This window comes from Heloderma suspectum, chromosome 4, assembly GCF_057233095.1.
Source record: "Heloderma suspectum isolate Gila_16-S chromosome 4, 16-S_ref, whole genome shotgun sequence".
NCBI classification, from domain to species: domain Eukaryota; kingdom Metazoa; phylum Chordata; class Lepidosauria; order Squamata; family Helodermatidae; genus Heloderma; species Heloderma suspectum.
Window position 1 is genome coordinate 216040157 of NC_139461.1, and position 23449 is coordinate 216063605.

General features: G+C 42.1%; 1 protein-coding gene across 3 annotated transcripts in view; it reads right to left on the minus strand.

Annotated features, from left to right (window-relative positions):
* Window positions 1-375: 375 nt before the first annotated feature.
* Window positions 376-23449, minus strand: part of LOC146348059 (methylcrotonoyl-CoA carboxylase beta chain, mitochondrial-like) — a 42386-nt gene continuing 19312 nt past the window's right edge. For all 3 annotated transcript variants that reach the window (XM_084852246.1, XM_084852247.1, XM_084852248.1), the window contains exons 9-13: window positions 15577-15733; window positions 13047-13169; window positions 11361-11509; window positions 10970-11051; window positions 376-1286 (exon numbers count right to left, since the gene is read on the minus strand). In XM_084852246.1, the coding sequence (XP_084708372.1) occupies window positions 1197-1286; window positions 10970-11051; window positions 11361-11509; window positions 13047-13169; window positions 15577-15733 (601 nt within the window). In that variant the 3' untranslated portion in view covers window positions 376-1196. The remainder of the gene's footprint in view (window positions 1287-10969; window positions 11052-11360; window positions 11510-13046; window positions 13170-15576; window positions 15734-23449) is intronic.

Sequence of the window (23449 nt, forward strand, 5' to 3'; positions counted from 1 at the left end):
CAAAAGTCTTCAAAAGATGCCAAAAGATGCCAAAAGGTGGGGGTGGGGAGAGTCTTCAATTTTAAAAAGTCTTCAAAAGTCTTCAAAAGTCTTCAAAAGTCTTCAAAAGATGCCAAAAGATGCCAAAAGGTGGGGGTGGGGAGAGTCTTCAATTTTAAAAAGTCTTCAAAAGTCTTCAAAAGTCTTCAAAAGATGCCAAAAGATGCCAAAAGGTGGGGGTGGGGAGAGTCTTCAATTTTAAACAGACAATGCACCACTATGAAAGATTATTGAACCAGTTACAGATAGTGATTCAGCGAATAATTAGATCAGAAACAAACTTAAAATTCCAGCTTTGTGAGTGTGATGGAGTCCCATGCTTTGAAGACAATAATGGGTAATTAATAAAATCTTTAATTACAACATACCTTTTTTACATTCCTCCCATTTCTGAGGAAAATTATATCTTGAACTTGACCTTATAGGCAATAAGAGTTAATTCAGCAATCTTTATTGTACAAAAGATAATTTTTCTCCTTTCAGACAAAGGAGAAACAATATCCAAATTGTGAAAGTTCATGAAAAGCCCTTCACAGCTGTGGCTGCGCACATCTTAAGAGAACACATCTCCTTGTACTGACCTTATTCTCAGCTCTGATTGCCTAATCTAGCTGTTTTTCGTATACCAACTCTGGGGGAAGTGAGAACTGTTGTCATTAGAAGCAGGGCCTTTGCATCTATTGGCCAAATGCTGTGGAGTCATCGCCCCACAATGTGTGCACCTGCACCTCTTTCTGGGCCGTTCAGAAGGTATGGCAAAGTACCTCTCTCCTATCTAGCTTGCGGCTGGGCAGGTTAATCTATTTGGGTTTTTTGCTGCTGTTCTTCTGTGTTTCCGTATTCTAATATTTTTGTTTTGAACTATAGAGGATGTCCTGAATCTTGGAAAAACAGCCAATAAAATGCTGTGAATAATAATTTTTTGGCCATATTCATCGCAAAAAACACATACATTTAAAGTATCCTGCCAATGAAGTAGAGACAGGAATAGAAGCATGATTAAGGACATATATATAAAACATCTCTTGAAGTCTAGCTACACTTTTATATTCTGGTCTCAAAATGGTATTCTACTGACAATATTAAAGTATTAATGATTAATATTTGTTATCAACATAGATGTACAAATTCAGTTCTTTATAGGCATGCTTTCTTGCTTATATTCGTATGACAGGAAGAGGTGACTGTTGCAGGGACACGATCTGATATTTCTGCTGTTCCATAATTCTTAAACATTGTGCAATAACCTGCCAAAAGAGAAAGATAACATCAATAAAATAAAATAAAATAAAAATATAAACACTTTGAACACAGTGCTTCCCATACATTATCTCAAACAAACCTGTAAAGTAGATTAAGGGCGACCACCTATCCAATGCAGAGCAGGAGAAGCACGGAAGGGATAGTTCCCTCTGCACTTCTCCTGCTCTGCATTTGCGGCTAGACAGCCAATTTTGGCTATCTAGGCGTGGGATGGTGGAGCGGGGGAGGAGGCTGCCAGTATGACACACAGGATGTGTTGTACTGGCATTTCCACCTTCCCTGCCCCAGAATGCCCCCCAGAACGCCCCGTTTTGGCTGCTCCACACTCCTCTTCCAAGAGGGGAGTGCGGGGCTGTTCCACACTGCCTGCGAGGCAGTGCATAAGTGGGGGGAGGTTGCTTCTCCGGGAACCGACCTCTGAGCGCGGGCTCAGAGATCAGTACCCAGAAAACCACATATCTTATGGCCATCTAGTTGCTGACTAGCGGCCATAGGATTTCTCCCTAACATTATTAGTCCGTATAAGGCAGCTTCCTATGTTCCCATGCTGCAGACAGGGGTCTGAGGCTGAAAGCGTTTGTTTATTTGTTCATTCATTCATGCCCTGCCTTTTCTCCAGAGAGCTCACGGCAGCTAAGAACAAGATAAAACAATAAACTAACAATTTAAAACCACCCTTACAATATAACAATAAAACACTCAAACAGCAGCAGAAATACACAAGTAAAATTAGTTTAAATCCATAGAGAGTTAAAAAAAAAAACTTTTAGTAGTGTAGAAATTCATGGCCCAAATGTCTTTCTAAAAAGGAATGTTTCTGTCAACTTGCAGAAGGCCATTTGAGAGGGAGGGTAAGACTGGTTTGGAAGGGAATTCAGAGCCTAGGCAGAGCCACCAAAAAGGCCCTCTCCCCCATCCCAACTCTGAGGATGTCAGGACACATGGGATGGCCACCAGAGATTATCTCAATGAGAGGATACGCTCATATGGGAGAACATGGTCCTTCAAATATACCATCCCAAACCATTCAGAATTTTAAAGATCATCACCAGAACTCTGAATCATGCCTGGAAACAAATAGGAAACCAGTGCAGCTGCTTCAACAAGGGAGTTATATGCTCCCTATATGAAGCCCCTACTTACAGCCTGCCCAGGGCATTCTGGATGAATTGTAATTCCTGAGTACTCTTTAAAAGGCAGCTGTAAAGCATACTACCTCCCTATGCCTCAGGACAGCCTTCCCCAACCTGTTGCCTTCCAGATGTTTTAGATTTCAACTCCTATCAGCCCCAGCCAGTATGGCCAATGGTGAGGAATGTTGGGGATTGTACTCCAAAACATCTGGAAAGCACTAGGTTTGAGAAGGCTCCATTAGAAGGCTCTCCAATATTAATAAATACTGAATTCTGTCCAAGGTCTGCTCAGGTATTATCAATGTCATGGTGCCATATTTCCTTGGCTGGGTCAGAAGAACCCTTAATCTTCATTATTCTATGATTCATAAATCTAAACACAGAAAGTACGGTTGAGGATAAGGCATCATGGGGGAAGGTCTGTGAGAAAGGAATCTCTAAAATCACATCACATCATCCTTGGATATTCAAAATGGGGCTTATTCATAGGCAAGAAGACACGGTTTACAGATGGAAAACCAGATCAACATTCAGAACATATACAAAAGAACAAAATGAACTTGCTACAATCCCTAGTTACATCAACTCTAATCTTGGGGTCATTTAGAGCAGAGGTGGGGCAAAAAGTAGATCTCCAGATGTTTTGCACTTCAGCTCCCAGCATTCCTGACTGCTGGCCAAGCTGACAAGGGCTTCTGAGTGTTGAAGTCCAAAATATCTGGAGATCTACCTTCTGCCAACCCTTGACTCAGAGCGTAATACAATTATGTGTGTGTGGGACAAGGAGAGGCTTAGATCAAATCTACCACCACCACCCTCTCTCTCTCTCTCTCTCTGGCTAACCACCTACTCCCAACTGACAAGTCCCAACAGTCAGTGAAGCTATGCTCTCCCCCCTTGTCCCCCCCCCACTGAATCTATCGTGGAGGAGGGACTTCCTTCTTGACAGACAGCTCCTCAGGCCCTGCTGCCAAACTAGTCAAATCACTTTGTTATGGTGGCCCTATGTATAGTGCATTGCAGGAATCCAGAAGTGATGTAACTAAGGCATGTATCACCATGACCAGATTTACGTTCTCCAGGAATGAGTGTAGCTAGTGCTGCAGTTTCAGCTGGGCAAAGGCAGCTCCTGGTGCTCAGGTCTCGGCTGAGGCCAGGAATGCCTTTGCCCAGCTGAGACTGCAGCACCAACTACACTCATTCCTGGAGAATGCAGATCTAGTCATCTGGTCCAGAATAACCCCTAAAGTACAAACCTGGATTTTCAAAGGATCACTACTCCATCCAACACTGAATCCCAACTTAAATTACAAATTATTGAATAAAAACAGACAATGGGCAGGTCCACATGTCACGCTAAGCCACCCTGCGAATAAGCCACAGTGGTTTGATTGCTTGCAGATCAACCCACAGTATGCCCAACAGATGATCGTGCTTGCTGTGGCTTGTTCTCCCCCTCAGTTCTCCGGCCAGCTCCAGCATGTATCCTTGGGGACTTTGCGGCAAAACCCATCTTGTCTCCCCATCTCTGCTCCGACTGCTACCCCTTTTTGTTCCCCAGCTTTTTATTTTTTGGTGCTTCAAAAATGTGCAATGGGGGGGGTAATTTTTTTAAATTATTATTTTTGTCAGTCTTTTGCAAGTGCCCACTTACAGATGTCTGATATGTGCAGTCCTGCCTGGTCAATTTCCTTGTATGTTTCAGCTGTCAGTCGGTACAATACAAGGAAACTGACAAGACGAGGTTGCCTGTCCGCTAATTTGCGTACAGTTGTGAAGGACAGAGGCAGAAATAGTAGGGACAGGAGGGACCTGGTAGCGCAATTCAGAAGAACCAAAACTGGGGCAGGGGGGAGCCAAGGGAGTAAGTGCACCAAAATGGGTGGGGGCAGGGAGACAATATTTCCCCCTTGGCAGTGTGATCCTCTCATTTTGAAGTGTTGGACTAATACTTCTCAGTGTCCCCTACCTTTTCAACACTTCCCTGACTCTCCAGCCATTTGACAGCTGAAACATATAAGAAAATTGACCAGACAAGACTATATGTATTGGACAGCCATAAGTGCACACTTGCAAAAGATTGACAGCAACAACAACAATAAATTACAACCCCAACTGCACATTTTTGAGGCACCAGAAAATTTTTAAAAAGGTGGGGAATGAATGACAGTCCTTCCACAGTGCCTTTTGGCATTGGTGGAACAGCAGTCACTGGTGAGATCATGAAAAGCAAGCAGCATGAGCTTTTTTGCTGCTCTTGCTTCCCTACTCAGCTTTCAACTTCCAAGGAACAAGCTGGGTAGGAAGGGCATTGTTGAGACAAGTGGAGAATTGCTCCCTCCCTTTTCACACTTTAAAGGGCAGTTTCCCACTGAAACATGGAGAAGGAGAGAGGAATGACCCAAATCCAGAGAATACTGTATTGGACAGTGAGCATTGAACAGTAGTGATGGAGGAAGAAAGGGGGAAAGTAGAAGTGGAGGTGTGATGGCTACAGAAAAAGAGCACAGGTAATTTCCTCTAATTGTTCTCATGTGCATTTTATCAGAATCTGAGATGGCCAAAAAAGAGTACTGTGCTCTAAGCTCAGAGTCTGCCAAGACCCCATCAATCTTTAAGTGGTCTGCAAAAATATATATTGAAAGCTACAGTACTAATAGTATAAATAGCAGAGATGGGCTGTGAATTAGTGTAGTGGTTGGGGACATAGCCCTGCTTGTGTCCTCCCCCACTAAATTACCAGCCTAATCCCAAAACAAAATGCATTCAGTATGTTTACCCACATGCACCACTGCATAAAGTCACAAGTTACCTCTCTATCTTGATTCCTTGAAGTCCAATTTACGCATGTGCAGAGTAAAAGCCTTGCACATGCTCATTTCTCCTTTTACTCTTCACAGTGTAGGCAGCTTCTCAGGCACCAGGCAGATCATTGGGGTATACCAACCTGCCTGGATATTGTGCCCATACACCCTGCAGGCAATCAGGACATCAAGGAAGATAGGAAAGAAATGGGCAGGAGGGAGAATTCCCCCAACCAATCACTATTTCTCACTCATTTCTTCAACTATTTATCAGTGCCTATCAGCTGAGCTCTCTCAATTTTTCTTTGAAAATCTTTTCACACTTAAATGAAGCTTAACAGGCTTTGCTCTTTTTCACTCTATGCAGAGTGTATGCTGGACAGTACGGAGCTGGCAGCCTCCTTTATTATTTAATTTACTTCACTTGTGGTTTGTGAGAAAATGGGCTGGTTCACACAGTGGCTTGTTGTGAGCTGCAGTGCATGTCAGGCGCAATTTGCATAATCACTGCCTGACCACAGCTTATTGTGTCATCTGAACCCATGTAGCATGGCTTGTTGGAGGGTTAAACAACCCTCAACTAACCCTACAACAGCCCATGCTTGTTTTGATTATAGAAAACGGGTCAGAGAGAGTGCGTGCGTGAGAGTGAGTGAGAGAGAGAGAGCGCATGCATGCACACACAAGATGAGAGTTTGATTTTGCCATAGAGAGACTAAGCAGAAAGGTGTGTTGTTTTTTCTTTTAATTTCTTTGGGCAGGGGTGTAGGACAGAGTGTGGGAAAGGCCTTGTAAAGCTGCCACTGCCTTGCTTGGGGATATCGTAGAGCCTGCAGGGAAGTTGGCTGGCTGGCAGACATGAATGAGTGGGAGAGGGAGTGTGGGAAAAGCCTTGCAAAGCTGCCACTGCCTTGTGATAGAGAGGAAGCCCATGGGAGGTAGAAGAACAAGCAAGCAAGGATGTGAACTGGAGGGAAAGGATCTTAATTTGAGGGGGCCAGCCTCTGGAAGGTTTGAGATAACTTGGAATTGGATTGTTGGGCAGCTGCTTTAAGCACAGAAAAATGTATTTTTCTATGTGTAAAGCAGGCCATCCATGATAGGAAAGCACCAAGCCCAGGCTTGCTTGCTACTCAACTGCTTCTTCCTGATGTTGGGGTGGGTGGAGTGAAGCAGAGCCAGGACTGTGCGGTAATCTGCTAAAGAGCTCCATGAGAAAGACCTTCCCTTTATAAGGACTCATGAGTGGCATCAGAAAAACCAAAGTTGCATCCATCTTCTGCACCTCTGCATGCATGATAATTTTGTAGTGTGTATGTGTGTGCATAAATTGAGCCTTATTGCAGGTTGGCAGGCTTGTCAGAAGGAAATCTGGAGAAGAACAAAGTAGGCTCCCTCATTCCATCTGACATCTGATTGCAAACTAACTCTTTCTGCAAAAGACTAACACAGCTACTTCTCTGGAATCTGTCCCTAGGTGTGTATTGGTGTTGCAGACTAGATTTCTTTTCTCACACATCCTGGAGAATAAGCTACATTGAACTCAGTAGACTTTGAGCAAGCTGCAGACATAGAATCTCGATTCCAATTGCTGCTTGCAAAATCTGGCTGAATTATAGGAGGGAAAATGCCCTACAGAAAGGCTGACACAGGAAAAAATAGCATTTGCTAGTCTCTTTTCTTTTTTTTAGAAGCAAGACTAGGATGTAAATTTGCCCTTCATGGCATTCAGAATGCCTTTAAGCAGATCCTGCAAGGAGTAGAGAGAAGGTTCATTGGAGGTACCAGCCTGCTATTTGTTTGAATCGTCCTTTTGGGGGCTTTATTTATTTTTTTACATTTCTCACTCCTTTGCCAATCTCTCTATTCATCCCCTTCAACATCCCGCCATGACGACAAGCAGGCAGAAGATGCTTTCATCCAAATGTGTGTCATCTGTCTGTTTTGTTTCCTATGCCTAATAAGAGATATTTGGTCTTGCGTATCTTAAAAATGACTAGGATAATTTAACTGCCTAAAGCAGTCTTCCCCAACATGGTGCCCTCCAGATGTTTTGGACTACAACTCCCAGCATTCTGACCATTGGCCATGTTGGCTGGGACTCATGGGAATTGACGTTCAAAACATCTGGAGGGCACCAGGATGGGGAAGGCTGCACTAAAGTGTTCTTTCCTATCTTTTTCTTTCCGCAAATCTTCCAGCTGCCGATTGTTGATACCTGTCTCTTTTAGAGGTCCTGGCTCTTTTGTATGTGCAATTTCCCAACATTTTGTGCATTGTCATGGCCCCATGGTAGCCATTTTGTAGTGACACCCACAACATAGTCTCAAAATTGGAGATGGGCCCAAATAGGTTGGAGATCACTGTCCTAAACCTGATTTTTCCCCATTTTCCCCCTTTGCTTGTCTTTTCTGTGCAATTACTTCCTCCTCTGGAGCAGAAAAATGTGGGTTCAAATTGTCTTGCTGTGTGGATCCCCCCCGCTTTGATCTCAAAGTTAATTTAACTCAGTTTCCCCTTTCTGTGGTATGGATCGCTGGCTGCTAGAAATTCAAAATACTGCTTTTCTAGATTCCATGCAGATTTATTCCATACACACACTATCTCTCTGCTTCACGTTAGAATTAATGTTCCTCAATTTCCCCTTTTGTAGTAGATTTCTATTGGGTTCAAAGGATTGCTTTTTTGTGTGAATGTTTGGCTATGGTGAACATTCACCTTGGCTTTGCCCATGGTGACCCTGCCCTCCACCCCACCAGCCCTAGTGGGTACAAGGTAGAAGTATTAAAGTAGAGACATGGTAATAGCAGTAGTCTCATTGCCATCAACGGTAAAAAGAAAATGTATTTATTCAAACCCTCCATCAAAAAGGACACCAAATCAACAATAGACTATGTCAGAAAAATGTTATTCTTCAGGTCCATATGAAACTTAATTAAGCTATGGTAAAAAAAATAATCAAAATTTTTTCAAGTATCTTTATCCCAACTGATGGATTACCCAAACAAAACTGTACTGGAAAGCTTTTTCTACAGCTCTGATATTCCCAATTAAGCATTACAAACAGTATATCTTGCTCTTTTGTTACTTCGGCATTAATTCTTTGAACTTCCACCCTTGGTCTCACCATGACACAGAGAACAATGAGGCTTATTTCTAGGGAAAAGAACCCACTCATTTGAATATACTTTAAGGAAATGGCAACTACCTTCTGAAAATATAGTAGGTAACAAAGCTTGGTCAGGTGTCGATGCAGGGACAGCAAGACATTTCAAATAAGCTTTTAATTCAGATTAGTGCTTCTTTTACTTCTTTTAGATAACAAAAGGGGAAAAAAACCAGTGGCTTAGATCCAAAGGTACTGTTAGACAACCAGTACGCCCTCCTTTGTGCCCATGAAAAGCTGCTGAGCACCCCCTCACTCCCTGGAGCTAGTTTGAGTAGTTACACTGGGGATTCCCACCCCTTTCCCATAACACCAGTGAAAATATTTTTTGCTCATGCAGGTGAGATCTTTCAATCCAAGCTACTGCCTATTAAGACAAAAATGATAGGTGCTTACTGGAGAAATTGAAAAAGTTCTCAAAACGTCACCTTAAGAATCATGGAAAACTGCTAAATGCACTGATAATGAACAAAAGATGTAAGGGTAAAAATGGTAATAAGAAGTAGGAAAAGCAAGCAAAGGTATAATATGTGGTACAGCAGATCAGTGGGGACTTCAAACAATGACCCAGTTTGCATGATCAAAACAAGCCACCTGGGCAGCATGGCTTGTTGGAGGATTAAACAACCTTCAATAACCCATGGGCTGTTGTACAGTTATTTGAGAGCAGTTAGGTAGGTGACCACACGTGAGAGGGCCTTCTCTGCAGTGGCCCCACAACTTTGGAACAAGTCGCCATTGGAGGTCTGCCACGCTCCGTCATTGCAGACTTTTAAGAAGGCCTTGAAAATATATTATTTTACTGTGGCCGTCTCTTGATATGATTGCTCTTTTTGCTGGTTTTATTGTCAGCTTTTATTGTTGCTTTTATCACTATTTTATTGTGTTTATGTTTTTATGGCTTTTAATATGTTGTTTTTATGTGTTTTATTGCTGTGAGCCGCCTTGGGAGGGCTTATGCCCTGAAAGGTGGCCAATAATTTTTTAAAATAAAATAATAATAAAAAAATCCTCATTCCCTGGGTCAGCACCCTTTCTGCGACTGGTCTGCTGATGTTGCTGGCTCACAAGGGAAACTCTACCCTCTCCCATATCAGATTGCCAAAGAGATTTAAGATTCTAAGCCCTTATGAATACGGGAATGTGTTCGCAAAGATTTTAACTTTATTTTAGGGGTCTTGCGCAAGTGCTCAGGAGCACAAGACCACCTATCTGCTATTTCTGATAACCTCCTCTTGTCAATGTCATTGTCAATTTCTTCCTCCACTTTGGCACTTCCCTTGCTAGTGAACACATTTTTTAAAAGGCTGCTTCACATTCTACTGAAGTAGTAACACCCACCCCTAAGACTCCTTCTCTCCTGCAGCTGCCAGCCGCTTTCAGCTCCCTGCCACCCTTCATGCTTGTCGCTTCACTCCACTGGTCTCCATTGCTAGCTGTCAGATGTATGTGAAGATTACAGAGCAGTGAGTGGAATCCCTAAGTATAAGCAAATTTCAAGGCAGATCAGGGACTGAGTAAACATACGCAAATTTCAAGGCAGAGTGGGGACTGAATGGATAAAGATATTCAAAGGCAGACAAGCGATGCAAATTGCTGAAAATATGCAAATTTCAAGGCAGATCAGTAAACCTGAGGGGGAAATAATGCAAAATTCCTAGTGGCAGGCATTCACTCCTGCGAACTTGCCTAGGACCAAAATTTAAAAAAACTGTGAACACGTTCAGGACACTCTCCGATGTCCTTTCTTCAAGATTTCTATGGGGGGGAAAAAATTAAAAATCCATCCTGAGGTGGAAGGTGTTGTGAAGGGATGAGGGAGAATGGCGGTGGCACTAGCGAGACTGCGAGGAGCGGCAGGGGTTTTCACCACTCTTGCTGTCTAGCCGTTCCCAACAACCCACAACGGCTGTCTAGCCGTTCCCAATCGCCCTGCTGGGTTTGGACATCACAACAAGCCACCCTGAGAACAACCCACCTTTAACAACCCTACTACAAGCCATAGGTTCTCAGGATGGCTTGTTTGCAAAAAACAAGCCACAACTAACAGACTGCTCCGAGTTTGGACATCATGCTAAGCAACCCTGCAACCACCCATGATAATAACTCACCATGGCTTAGCATGACATGCAAACCAGGTCAAGTGAGTTAGAAGCTATTCCACCATCCTTTGACTGGGCAAGGATGAAAGAAGAAAAGAAGAAAGAATAATCTAAATCTACTTTGTGTTCCAGATTTGGGTAAGTAGCTAAAGGTGCAATCCCAAGCATAGATACACTGAACTGTGGGATTTACTCTTGAGTAAACATGCTTATGACTGTGTTCCATGCCAGTTCTGTTCCACTGTACAAGATGTTAGGAAGAGGAATAACAAGTGCTGGATGATTCCATATAAGCTAACTGGAGGGATGAACGAACTACTATGATAGAGGTGTTAATATTTTAACAGGAAAAATAAACAGTACAAAAAGTGATCATACACAAATATTTTTGGGTAGGTACGCATGGGAAGGCATAGGTCCTGAGCACATTTTATAAGCATGCACTTAGAGAAGGGAACCTACCTTCCTCAAACTCTGAGGTAGGATTACACCATCATCCCAGATCCTAGCAGAAGAGTAAAATGCACTGCTTTCCTCCTCTAGTCTGGAAAGACAGGAATTTCAGAAAGTTAAAATGTAAAGATAATATTTCTGTCTTCTGATGCATTTATGGAGATTCTGCACAGAGGTGCTGAAGGGAAGACAAGACACATATTTCTTCAGGAATTTTTTTAAAATTTAACTAGAAGACACCCGTTCTGTTCCAAACAGATAATCACCAGTATAGAACACAATGCACAGCAATTTCAGAAATTTCTATTTTAGGAATTTAGAAGTGGTATCCTGAAATTTAAACAAAAATGTCAATACCATTAATTCAATTATAATTCTGAAGCTTTTTTAATGCACTTACTTTTCCTTTAATAGTGTTAAGTTTACTTCTGCTCCTGTGCAGTCATCATCCCAAATCAATGAAAATGTGGGAAAATGTCTTGAATCCACAAGGGCAATTCTTGCATTAGGCCAGAGGAACAGGAAGTTTGGATCAAATGACCTCCCACACTAGAGGAAGACAACACAAGGCCAAAGGAATTCATAAATTAAACCTCATCTTTAAGCCAGCTGAACAAACTACCCAGTCATGGGAAGATATTAAAAAGCCCTTGAAATACTGTGGAACATGATCATCTGATTTAAAACACCAATGTCAGGTTTCAGTACAGCCTGATCCTTTGGAGCTGTGGCAGCTAGAACAGCACAAGCAACAGCTGAGTCTTTACAATTATCATAGCATCTTATTCTGACAGGTATGGTAACTTACTTGTCAAGAAAAAGGCACACTGGGAACTTACTATTTTTCTGCAGTCTGATGCAGTCCTTCTTGGAGCCACTGAAGGTGACCATACAAAGTGTTCCTCCCTCATCTTTTCTACTAATTTCATGCAACTGCCTATATGAAGTACCACTAGGAGCAGGAGGTTTCTATCCTAATAGCAGGACCAATGAATGCGCCTTCCTGATACTACTTTTTCCAAGCCTCAGCACTAACACAAGAACTGATTTTAAAGATCAGACAATTTGGTAATATATATAAGGGTGCAATTCTATCAATTGCACTGTTCATGATTGGAAGTCCCTGAACTCGGACTAGTTCAATCATCCATCAATGCAGGTCAGGAAAAGTGGCAGGAGCAATCTTTGCCTCCCTGTCCTCACGCCCTGCAGATTTTGCTAGATGGGCTTTTTAGCCCATCTAGCAAGGGCACTTTTGAAGGGGAGGGAGGGAGGCTGGAAGAGGCTCAGGATAACTTGTATCCTGGCCTCTTCAGTCTCCTCCCTTCCCCACCCACCAGAACGCCCCCCTTCCTCCTCCTTCTCCGGGGTCACTTATCCAAGGGGGAGGGGGAGGCAGATCTATGACTCCCCCTTCTGAGGTCGGAGTGCTGTCTCTGACCTCGGAAGCGGGAATCTGAACAATCCTATGGTCCCTGGGAGGCTTGCCCAGGGGCTACAGGTTTGCTCTCTAAGTGTTTAAATATATACAATCCAACTAAGAATCATATTTCCATGAGGAAATATGAGCTACAGAGTCAGAGCTTTGTTGTAATTTGACATTTTAAAGTTACTTAGGTCATAATCCTATGCATGTTTAGACAGAAAAAAGTTTTTTTCTGTCTAAACATGCATAGGAATGAGTTGCATAAATACATATTTCAGGGCTTCCAAGATGGGCACATACAAGTGATTGTAACAACTAAGTTTTCTAAGACAAATTAACATGTGGCAGAGATGCAAAGTCTATGCTATGAGAAAGAATCATCTCATGAGGTAACAAATTCAAATGTTAAAATATCAAAACAACAACTGGGCCTATCTTTAAGTCTGGATTCTGCGCCAGAGCTACACAGCAGGGCAAATCATACTTATATCAAATACCATCAGTGATTCTGCACTTTTTCACTGCATGCCAGAGACTGCTCATTAGTTAAATAGCAGAGCTGTGTATCTGGGAGTGTGGGGAGTGAGGAGAGACAAGCTGGTCACCAAGAGCTAAAAACTGATGAACTGACATATTGGTGATCCTGTATAACAATCTTACCATAGCATAACTTTCATTTCCAAAGCAGCCACCAATCACAAGGGTTATCTTGGGGACAGCAGTACAAGCAACTGTAGCCATCATAGAGGCTTGTGCCTTTAACCTATTAGTATGATCCTCTGCCTAAATTAAAATGAAAAGGTGTATAGAGTTATTTATTTGATTTTAAACACAATAGGTTCAATCTATTACTTCTTGGTCTGAATAAATACAGGATCTGAAAATCCTATATATAAAGATGAAAGTGATAAATTCATTTTCTTGCCAATGCAAGGAGGAAAAGGAGAGGATGGTAGGAATTAATGTTGGCTTTAATGCTATGTCTATTCTTCTTCAAAAGCTTTGATTATTCTTCAGAACAGAGAACAAAGCTCACTATGTGTACACATACAGAAGAGAGGGGGAAATGCTTTATGGACGTTTTGAGAAATGCCTGCACACTGCTCCTCATGAACAAAAAAAAAAATCATGCTACTGGGAAATACTGAGCTCTTTAGGTAAAACTATGGTTCATTGTAAATGGTATAAAGATTCTTTAGCATTATAAAGAAAAGTTATATCTAAAGCTTACCGCTATACTTCTTACAGCATGTCCAGATGGTAAATTGCTGAAATCCCAACTTACAACTAGAGCCACTGGGAAAAATAAGTTCCCAGTTCTCCTAGATTAGGGGGTGCCTAATTTTTTCAGTCCTGAAAGCTGTATTGGGTGTCTGCTGGGATGGCTTGAATCGCAAATACATGAGCACATATACGTGCATGCATGCATGCACACTGTTGCAAATTTTATCCTTCTGCCGGGCTCGGCCAGAGAACAGACACCGACTTTTTGTTTGAGTGTATGTTTATTACCAGAACACCAAGGTGTGGTGCAGTCAAGAGTTGCCAACATGGCCCCTTGGGACTGGACCCAGAACAATAGGCAACTTTGGTATTTATACAAACAAGTAAACAAGGCACATGAAGTAAGCTTTGGTCAGAATTTGGTGCAGCGCTGAGTCAAAGGGCTACAAACGTCCTTCAAAGGAAGTTTTCCAGTTTCCAGAGATGAGGGCCCTGCTAGGCATTGTGACTCATACACAGTAAGTTACTCAGCCACCATCCTCTGCATCCTATGTGACCCTCAGCACCTCAGCCACACATTCCCATGCTAACAATGCAAGTGGTATTTTTCCACTTCAACACTCACAAACATACACACACCCCTCCTCACATGCCCCACCCCCCACAGGAACAGATCTTGATCTTGCAGCAACAGCATCAAGGTACTGAAGCCTGCTCCCTGACCCAGTCACCCCATCATGATCACCAAAAAGAGAGGAAAAAATGCTCTAGGAAGAGGCTATCTGGTCCCTGCCATAAAAGCAGGATCCTCATTCTTAGAGCATCCTAGGAAGTAGGCAGGAATCTTCAACCACTACTTCCTGAGATGCTCTAGGAATGAGGAAGGCAGGAATCTTCAACCACTACTTCCTGAGATGCTCTAGGATTGAGGAACAACACCCTGTTTCTAGAGCTCTTTTTCCTCCCCCCTGCTTTTTTCCCCAGCAGCAGCACATGCTGTAGGTCTGTGGGCCATCAGACAGGGCTTGATGGACCACACTTTTTGCATCCTACCCTAGATCCTACCCTTTTTTCTATTAAGGGCTGTTGACTCACAGGAAAATCGAGGGCCAGAGCCAAAAGAGACAGAGGATTGCATAGCTAGATGAGTGAAAGAATGTGACTTGTGCCTGTCCATGTCTTGGTTCACATTTAAAAAGGGGAGAACCTTGACTGTTGCTGTTTGATAGGTGGGGTGGGAAATTAAAGAACCGATTTCCTGGGTTGGGAGTGGCAAGACCAGCATACACTATTTTGGTCACCTCCAGAGAAACCAGATCTCCCAGCAGATTTTTTTTTAAGTGTAGGCCTCTTTCTATCCCTTGGCAGCTTTCCCCCACTCCCTCTTGGGCTGCGGTGTTCCCAGCAGCTGTAACCTTCCCAGATGGCTAAAACTTTTAATGAAGCAATTATTTCCTGGCATAAGATTAATTACAACCACCAGCTTACCACCTCCCTCCCCTGGGCTGCCCCAGCCAGCCCTCACAGCCCCCGTCAAGCATCACCTTTTAGTGGTCACTTCCCTCAGATGCTTTGCCTTCAGCCAGCACTCACTCACTCTCCCTCCACCCCACACACACTTCCAAAGAGGAAAGCCCTAGGTCATTGGTTTACAAACTTACACTCAGGGAACCTTTCCACATTGTATGCAAAGGAAACCATGAATGTTACAGAGGATTTATGGGCATATTGTAGGGAAGATCAGTAGTGGTGAGCAAGCTATCTTTCAGGGAAGCTTGCCTGCCAATACTATTCTTATTGGAGGAACCTGGATAACCTCCTGAGGAGTGAAAGGTTCCAAAAAACACAATATGGACAGCTGAGGTACAAAATTAGTTAGGGCCCAGTCTAGACCATGTTTTTTTAACAGAAAATCTGGTCCTCTAATTTATGGCCATTTGAATATGCTCTGTATTAGTTGCCTTACTTGTGCGAGACTGGTTGGCTCCGCTGTACATGGAGCTGTATTCAGAATAAACAGGATTGGAATGTTTCGTTGGTTACAAAGCTGTATGAAGTGTGAACCCTTTAGAGAAGCATCATGAGTCAGCTCACCGTTGTTAGCCACTATTCCAACTAGCTGTCTAACAAAAACATAAAACACTTTCTGTAGTTTAAGAGTAGTGGAAACATGGACATGAAAACAATAAGTATCCTCTATGTATTTTGTACTATGACATTATAATATCATCTTAAAGGGTCACTTACAAATGCCTTGCACCTCTTTCTTTTCAAAGCTGTCCACAGTAGTTACAAATCCAGAGAGCCCTTTTATACAAGGGCAAGGCACATTCACTCAATGAAGGAGCTCCTTGATTTCTTCCAGTTCTCCCCCTCCAGTTCTCCTCTCCAGCCCCCTCATACCACATCCATACCATTCTGGAAGTTCCGGAACCCTCAGAAATAGCTTTTTCAGGGATGCAGGGAGCAGCAGCAGGCAGGAAAGCCCTACTGTTTGAAGAGAATGCTACTGGTGTTTCTCTGAAGCTTAGCAAATGCACCCTGCTCACTATTTTTTTAGTGTTTTTTAGTTTTTTTAATGTATTTAATTCTGCCTTACTAATTTACCAAAATCACTACTACATCGGACAAAACAGCCTGAAACATTATACAGAAAGAAAGAAAAGCCAATATATAATGAAGGACTAGTTGAATCCATAAGCAAATAGTACTTAACATGAATATTTGCTTTAAAAAAGCCCAGGACACTAACACATTTTGAGGCAAGACTCAGGGCAATTATAAAGATGCAAATAACCAAAAACAATTAACTGTAAATCAATAACATAGTCTATTCCACAATTTTTTTTAGAGTATTCTCTTCCAAAACAGCATCACTGTAAAACAGGGCTCCACAAATTAAGTCTGGGCTTAGAAGCCAAAAATGATTCCTACTAGCCAGCAAGCATATAGTAAAAGTGCCACTGAACACATGCAAGGTGCTCTTCCTTTTCCACCCAGCAAATGGAAGCTTGCCCTGCCCACAAAACTAAGGAAAATGGCAAATAGAGCAGATGGCATTGATTCCCACACGCCCGAGCCTCTTTCTAAAAATTAAACATTGCCCCCTCCCCCCCGCCTTTCCCTGGCAACTCACAGCCCAGCAAAGCAAGCATCTATTTTCAAAACCAGGGTTAAAAAAGCTTGCGAACATAAGCCTATTGCAAATGGGGCTGGAGAAAGGGTGAGGGAATTAGAAGGCCTTTATCCTTAAAGACAGCTTAGAATTAATTTTAGATAGGTAGGATGGATGATATATTGATACATGATAGAGATTTGATATTGCCCTCTGCCTTCTCCCATCCATCCAGTTAATCAAAGCAACCCTACCATGGTCTTAAAAACTCTAGCTGCATTTAAAATTAAGGAGCTTTTTGACTGGGAGGTATTTGGAAAGAATATATTCAGGGTTGGAAGCTGGGGTTAGCTGCTACTGCTGAGTTTTAGGAGAATAATAGTCCTGGTGGACAGGAGCAAAAAAGATTGACTGGGTTTGCACGACGTGACAACCCACCATGGGCGGCCAGCCAGGGTTGGTTGTCGTGTCATGTGAACCTGGAGCATCTTCTGCAAGGTGGCTTATTTTTCATGAACAAGCCATGCTAGGAACCTATGGTTTGTTGTAGGGTTGTTCTTGCCCACAATGTGCATGTCGTCCGAATCTGGGAGACCAATTCTATCGTGGGTTGTGGCAATTGGCTATAGAGCTGCTCAGCAAGAACAGCAAAAAAGCCCGTACTGCTCACCAATGCCAAAACGGCACTTTGGAAGTACCATCACACATTCCCCAGCATTATCCTTTTTTTAAGGAACTCTCCTTTTTTTTAAGGAGAGTTAATATATCCCCTTTCTCAAGTAGCTGGAGACTCAGGGTCACCAAGAGGGATATTGTATCCTCCCCTCTTTTGGTGCACTTACTCCCTTGGCCATTCCCCTCCCCCCTCATTCATGCTTCTGAATTGAACTATCAGGCCCCTCCTTTCCCTTAATATTATTTTCCCCCCAGTCCTTTGCTACTGTACCCAAATTAGCCAATAGGCAACCGCGTCTTGTCATTTTCCTTGTATATTACCTACTCTACCTCCTGGTTCCCTTTGACAGCTGAAACATAGACAGAAATTGACCTGGCAAGACTACACATATTAGACAGCTGTAAGATCATTAATATCACATCTTATTAACTGATCCACTGGTTTTTTTTTCTGATTTCCCTGCCTTGAACTTAACAATAATGTCAATGCCAACAGACACAAGAAGTTCGGGGGCTGTTTCATAAAAGAGAAGATTAAGGGGAGACATGACAGAATTCTTCAAATACCTGAAGGACTGTAATGCAGAAGATGAAGCAGGTGTGTTCAGTGTTGCTCCAGAGGGCAAGATGAGAACCAATAGGTGGAAATTGCAGGGAAGCAGATTTCAGCTAAATATTAGGAGAAACTTCTTAACAGTATGAGCTATCTGACAGTTTAAAAGATTGCCTTGGGAGGTGGTGGGCTCTCCTTCTCTGAAGGTATTTAAGCAGAGGATGGATAGCCATTGTCAGGGATGCTGTAATTGCTTCCTGCATTACAGAGACTGCATTGAGTAGGAATTGGACTAGTGGACCTCCAAGGTCCCTTCAAACTCTAGGATTCTCCAAACTAAGCATATCTAACACTTTCAACTATTCCTCAAAATACTTGGTTTCCAGACCATCACCATCCTAGTCATCTTTCTCTAGATAGATTCCGATTTGTCAATGTCCTTCCTAAAAAGTGGCACCCAGAACTGGAGACAGTACTTCAAATACGTCCTGACTAATGCAGAAAGAGTGGAACTATTACTTCCAGTGATCTGGACACTAGGCTGCTGTTAATGCAGCCTAAGATTGCATTAGATTTTTTAATAGCTGCATCACATTGTTAGCACATAATCCACTAAGACACCTAAATCCTTCTCACATGTACCACTGCCAAATCAGGCTTCCCGTATCCTATACTTATGCCTTTGATTTTATTTGTACCTAAATGGAGGACTTTACATACATCTCTGCTGAATTTCATCATGTAGGTTTCAGCAAAGAATTACAACCTGCCAAGATAATTTTGAATTCTGATTTTTCTTCTGTGGTGTTAGCTATCCCTCCTAGCTTTGAATTATCTGAAAATGTGATAAGCACCCCTCTACACACTCATCCAGGTCATTTATAAAAACATCTTGAACAGTATAGGGCACTCAAGACCTTCCTCCAGTTTGAGACAGTCTCATTCATGAGAACTCATTGGTTTCTGCTTCTTTGTTTTCTTTTAGGACAACCACATTTCCCATTGTGGCACAATTCCCTGTGTCCTGATAAAGTCACATCTTAAATCATCTCACACTATATATCTTCTCTAGATTTACTTTTCCAAACAAGTTGTCAGAATCTTTTTTCTTTTCCTCCACATTGTTCTCAGCAAACACTTTGTCTTCAGATCTGAAGTTTTTCAAATTCAAAAGAAATGCATTTGCACTGGCTTCTACCTTTCTTTGGGTCACGGTCACTGAAGCTGTTTCCAGAAGAAAGAGAAGGGGCCGTAGTACAGACTGCATACAACTCCTGGAGTAGACCTTTTACACTGTGGATGGGCTCCTCTCTTCAGCCTAGCTGGGGAAAGAAGCATCAGGAAGGGCCTTTGTTCTTGATACAACTGAGGACAAGCTGGTAGAAGTTTCTAAGTGCTGGGGATGGATTTAGCAGACAAATGTCCCTGATCCAGGTTGTACTGATAATTAGTCAACACAGAAAGTGCTCTAAATATATATTAACATATAACAGCTAAAATCCATCATAAGTCCAACTTAGAGTTGAGCCATGGAAATGAATAAGCCCATGGAAATGAATAAACCCTAACTTAAGTCCCATTCACTCCAGTGGGTGTACTCTTAAGCAGGACTTCTATAAAAGGTTATTAACCTATTGCCTATTTTATTAGAGAAGTCTCTAACTGAAGGTTAGAAAAAAAATCAATAAGTTATTATTTATCTTTGATGTTACATTTATGGCTGTTTTATTCACATAAGGTGCCATTCTGAAAAACAAACTTGCCAGATTATGAAACTTTGAAAAATTATCTTTGAAGTGATATAAAACATGCCAAGTATACACGACAATGAAAAAATGGAAGTATACTTTGTCATTTTCATCTCATCAGGAGCCCTCTTCACTGTTAATTGCATGATGGGGGCCCCACACGATGGACCAGGGCCATGGTGCTGACCCTGCCCATGAGCATGCCACTGGCCCCACACCCTGAACATCCATGTGTTAGTGCATATGTCTGCATGGAGGAAGCAAGTAGCTGCTCACGGGTGGCCTTCCTCCCTGCAGACATCTGCACCATGTGGACATTCAGGAGGCAGGGCCAGTGGTGTGCCTGATAGCAAGGTGGTGGGGTCAGCAGTGCAGCCTTACTTGCCAACATTGCATGGAGCCCCTTCAAGCGGTAAGTGCTTGAAGGAGGCATTGGTCTCTACTGAGCTGAGGTTTGTTTATACTTTAGAATGTTTGGGCAAACAAAGATTATTGTTTTATACTTTAGTATCTGAACTAACAAGTTATCATTGTCTGTACTGGTAATGCTGCACATTGTGGTATCCACTCAAGGCTATAAAAGCTCAGACTAACCCAGCAAGTTTATTTGGTTAGTGAAAAAATACATCCTAAATAAGGAATATTCATTGAAACTTCTTTATTATTCTTAATGTACAGTGTTCTCAAGGTACTTACAGCAGAAAGCAAAATACTTTTGTCCATATTCTCAGTGGCATAATTTGTCTTTTTGTCATAATGGAAAAAGCATCTCAACTATCACATTTTCATCTCAGAGGAAATCAAGGAGTTCAAGTCTGTAGCATGCTTTATTAATCCTTGCAAAATGATTCACTTTCTAATGCTGTTGAGGAAAAACTTAACATTAAGAGAAAAGGTTAGGCCACTAGATACTTTTTCACATACAAAATGACCTTTAAATATTTATTTCAGCTTTTTAAAATTTTGAGTGATTCTACAGCTAGTGAAAGCAGCCTTATTAATGGTCCTATAGAACAGGTTCCGTTGCTCAGCTATTCAGCTGACAGAACTCATAAGGGTTCTTCAGGCTCTCCCATGCTGTATCACAAGCACTTACTAGCCTCTTGATCCTAGACTTAGTTTAAGGAGCTATCTGCAGAAATGGGATTTCCTACACAATAGATCACTACATAAAAACAACAGTAGCGCTAAACACTAAAGTAGCACTAGCCCAAAACAGATTAGACCAGGGGTAGGCAACTTGTGGCCCTCCAGGTATTTTGGCCTGCAACTCTCCCCATCCCTTAGCACTGGCTATGCTGGCTAGGGCTAATGGCAGTTGTAGGCTAAACATCTGAAGGGCAACAAGCTGACCACCTGGGCTTGATGGTATTGGATTCTCACTGAATGGACTGAGCTGGGAAAGGGATGTCCAGCTGCAGGAAGGAATACTGTGCATTAGGGGAAACAGCCTGTTCACCATTCTGAGATTGTGTTAAAGAAGTTGTGTATGCTGCAATGTTGGAGAGTACACTGTCTAGAATTAATGTTAAGAAAGGCTCACGCATTAGCAGAATAGCGTTATGGAGGGGATGAGTAGTCTTCCAGTGCTTGGCAGGTATCCTTTCTGCCCAATAATTTAAAAGCTACATGAGTGCTCCCACTGCAGTGGTACAGTGGAGACCATTCAGCCTGCATATGAAATAAAAAATTAAGCTTTTTAAGGGCAATCCTATACATGTTTATACAGAAAAAAGTCCTGCAACTCCCAACATTCCCCAGCCAGCAGGGGGTAAGGGATGACTTTGTTGCCAGTCATTAACCATCAGATGCCCAGCACACGCAAACACACAGCACTCACGTTTGTAGTGGACGTGTTAGTGGGTGGTGGTTGATGGTAGGGAAATCACAATTTCCTAGTAACAGCAAAGTACTGTTTGATTGCTGGGGCACTGTAATTTCCCCAAAATTGATGGTCTACATAGGGGAAGGATGTTTAGACTCTCTGCAATAACTTGATTGCACATTCTTTGTGCAAGACAAATCTCAAATGGAAAGATCCTAGAACAAAACTAGCAACTGGAATATTACTAAATTAAGTCTGAGCCACATCTTTTACTGCCATCCATTAAGAATGTTTAGTCTGTGACAGAGGCCTATATTTGGTCCATGTCATAAAGCAGTGGTGGGGAACTTGTGGCCTTCCAGATGTTTTGGCCTACAACTCCCATCATTCTTCACTATTGGCTGTGCTGGTTAGGACAGATGGAAATTGTAGGCAAAAACATCTGGAGGGCCAGAAGTTGCCCACCCATCATAAAGATAGAAAGGTAGGGTGGGCAGAGGGAATCAGATAGTAAAGCAAGAATCAGAGTCACATAGAGTGATCTCTTTAGGATGCTGGTATATAAATGTTTTGGTCAAAACTTAAAACATATCATAGCTGCTACTATGTTCATTAACAACCTTAAATAAATTGGTAACTGGCTAAGTGTAGTAAGTTCTCTGGTTGAACTCAACTATCTGACAATGTTTGTTGGCAATGTGATAAAATTTTTGAGCATTGGGATATGAATGAAATTTGGTACACTTGTTCAGGGCAAAAATCTATACTTTATGTTCAAATATCAGCTCCACTCCTGTACATGTTTTCAAGAGATCATTAAAGATGTAAAGGAGAATGCAAGTTGATACCTGCCATGAAAATTGAGAAATAAAAATTTAAATTGGCATGGCATGCTCAGGACAATGTTCTGCATTTCAAGGACAAGACCCAGCTCTAATTCACAGACCCATTTATGTTATTTGCTGACCCCTTTGAAAAACACAACACAGTGCAGTAACTACCTTGAAGACTGAGGTATCGGAATGCTAGTGTGCACATCCAGAACACAATTATTATTTATATAACGCTGTTCATGTACGTTTTCCAGAGGGTTAGCTATGTTAGTCTGTTGCTGCAAAACCAGCAGAGTCTTGTGGCCCCTGAAGATTTTTATTATGGCCTAAGCTTTCATAAGGGATGTTCCCACATCACAGTGGCAAACCATGGGTTAATTAATTAACCCACGATTTGTGGGGATTCATTCTCTGAGTTAACTGCTTTATTGTTTAGCCTCTAAACAACCCATTGTTCAAGGTGCACATGTGATGCTCACAATCTCCAACTGGGCGAATTGGAGGTGATTTACAGAAACCAGAAGCAGCTCGCAGGTGGCCTGCATCCCACATTAACACCACATTCCCTTTAAGAGAGAGAGAAACAGAAATACAGCTTAAAGATAATGGGGGGTGATAGGAGTTGGAAGAGCCAGAGATTTAAATCCTCTCATTTGTTACTTAGCCAAACAATATCAAAATACACCATTACAGAAATGAAAGGAAGAGCATATACTCTGGCCCCAAGGTAGGATGTGGGATATATCCTGATAGGTCTGAGAATTAAAATTGTCATTTCATAAATAAGCCTCTTCATAGAAATTGGAGAGCTCCTCAGAGGTTAGCTGCTCAAGATTATTCCAAATACTGGGGCAACTATAGAAGAATTAATTTCAAAAACACAGAGCCCTTCAAATCTTGGCAAAGACCTCAAAACTGACTAGGCATTAATCAGAAAGGACTAGGTATAACCTCATGGAACCTGGCAGGCTGGGGAAATAAAGTAGTAGATAAGGATGCGTTAACGACATATTATTTGTTTGCAAGAGACATGGCTGTATGAACACAATCTGCCATATCTCCAGGGTTACACATCATTTAGTCAGCCAGT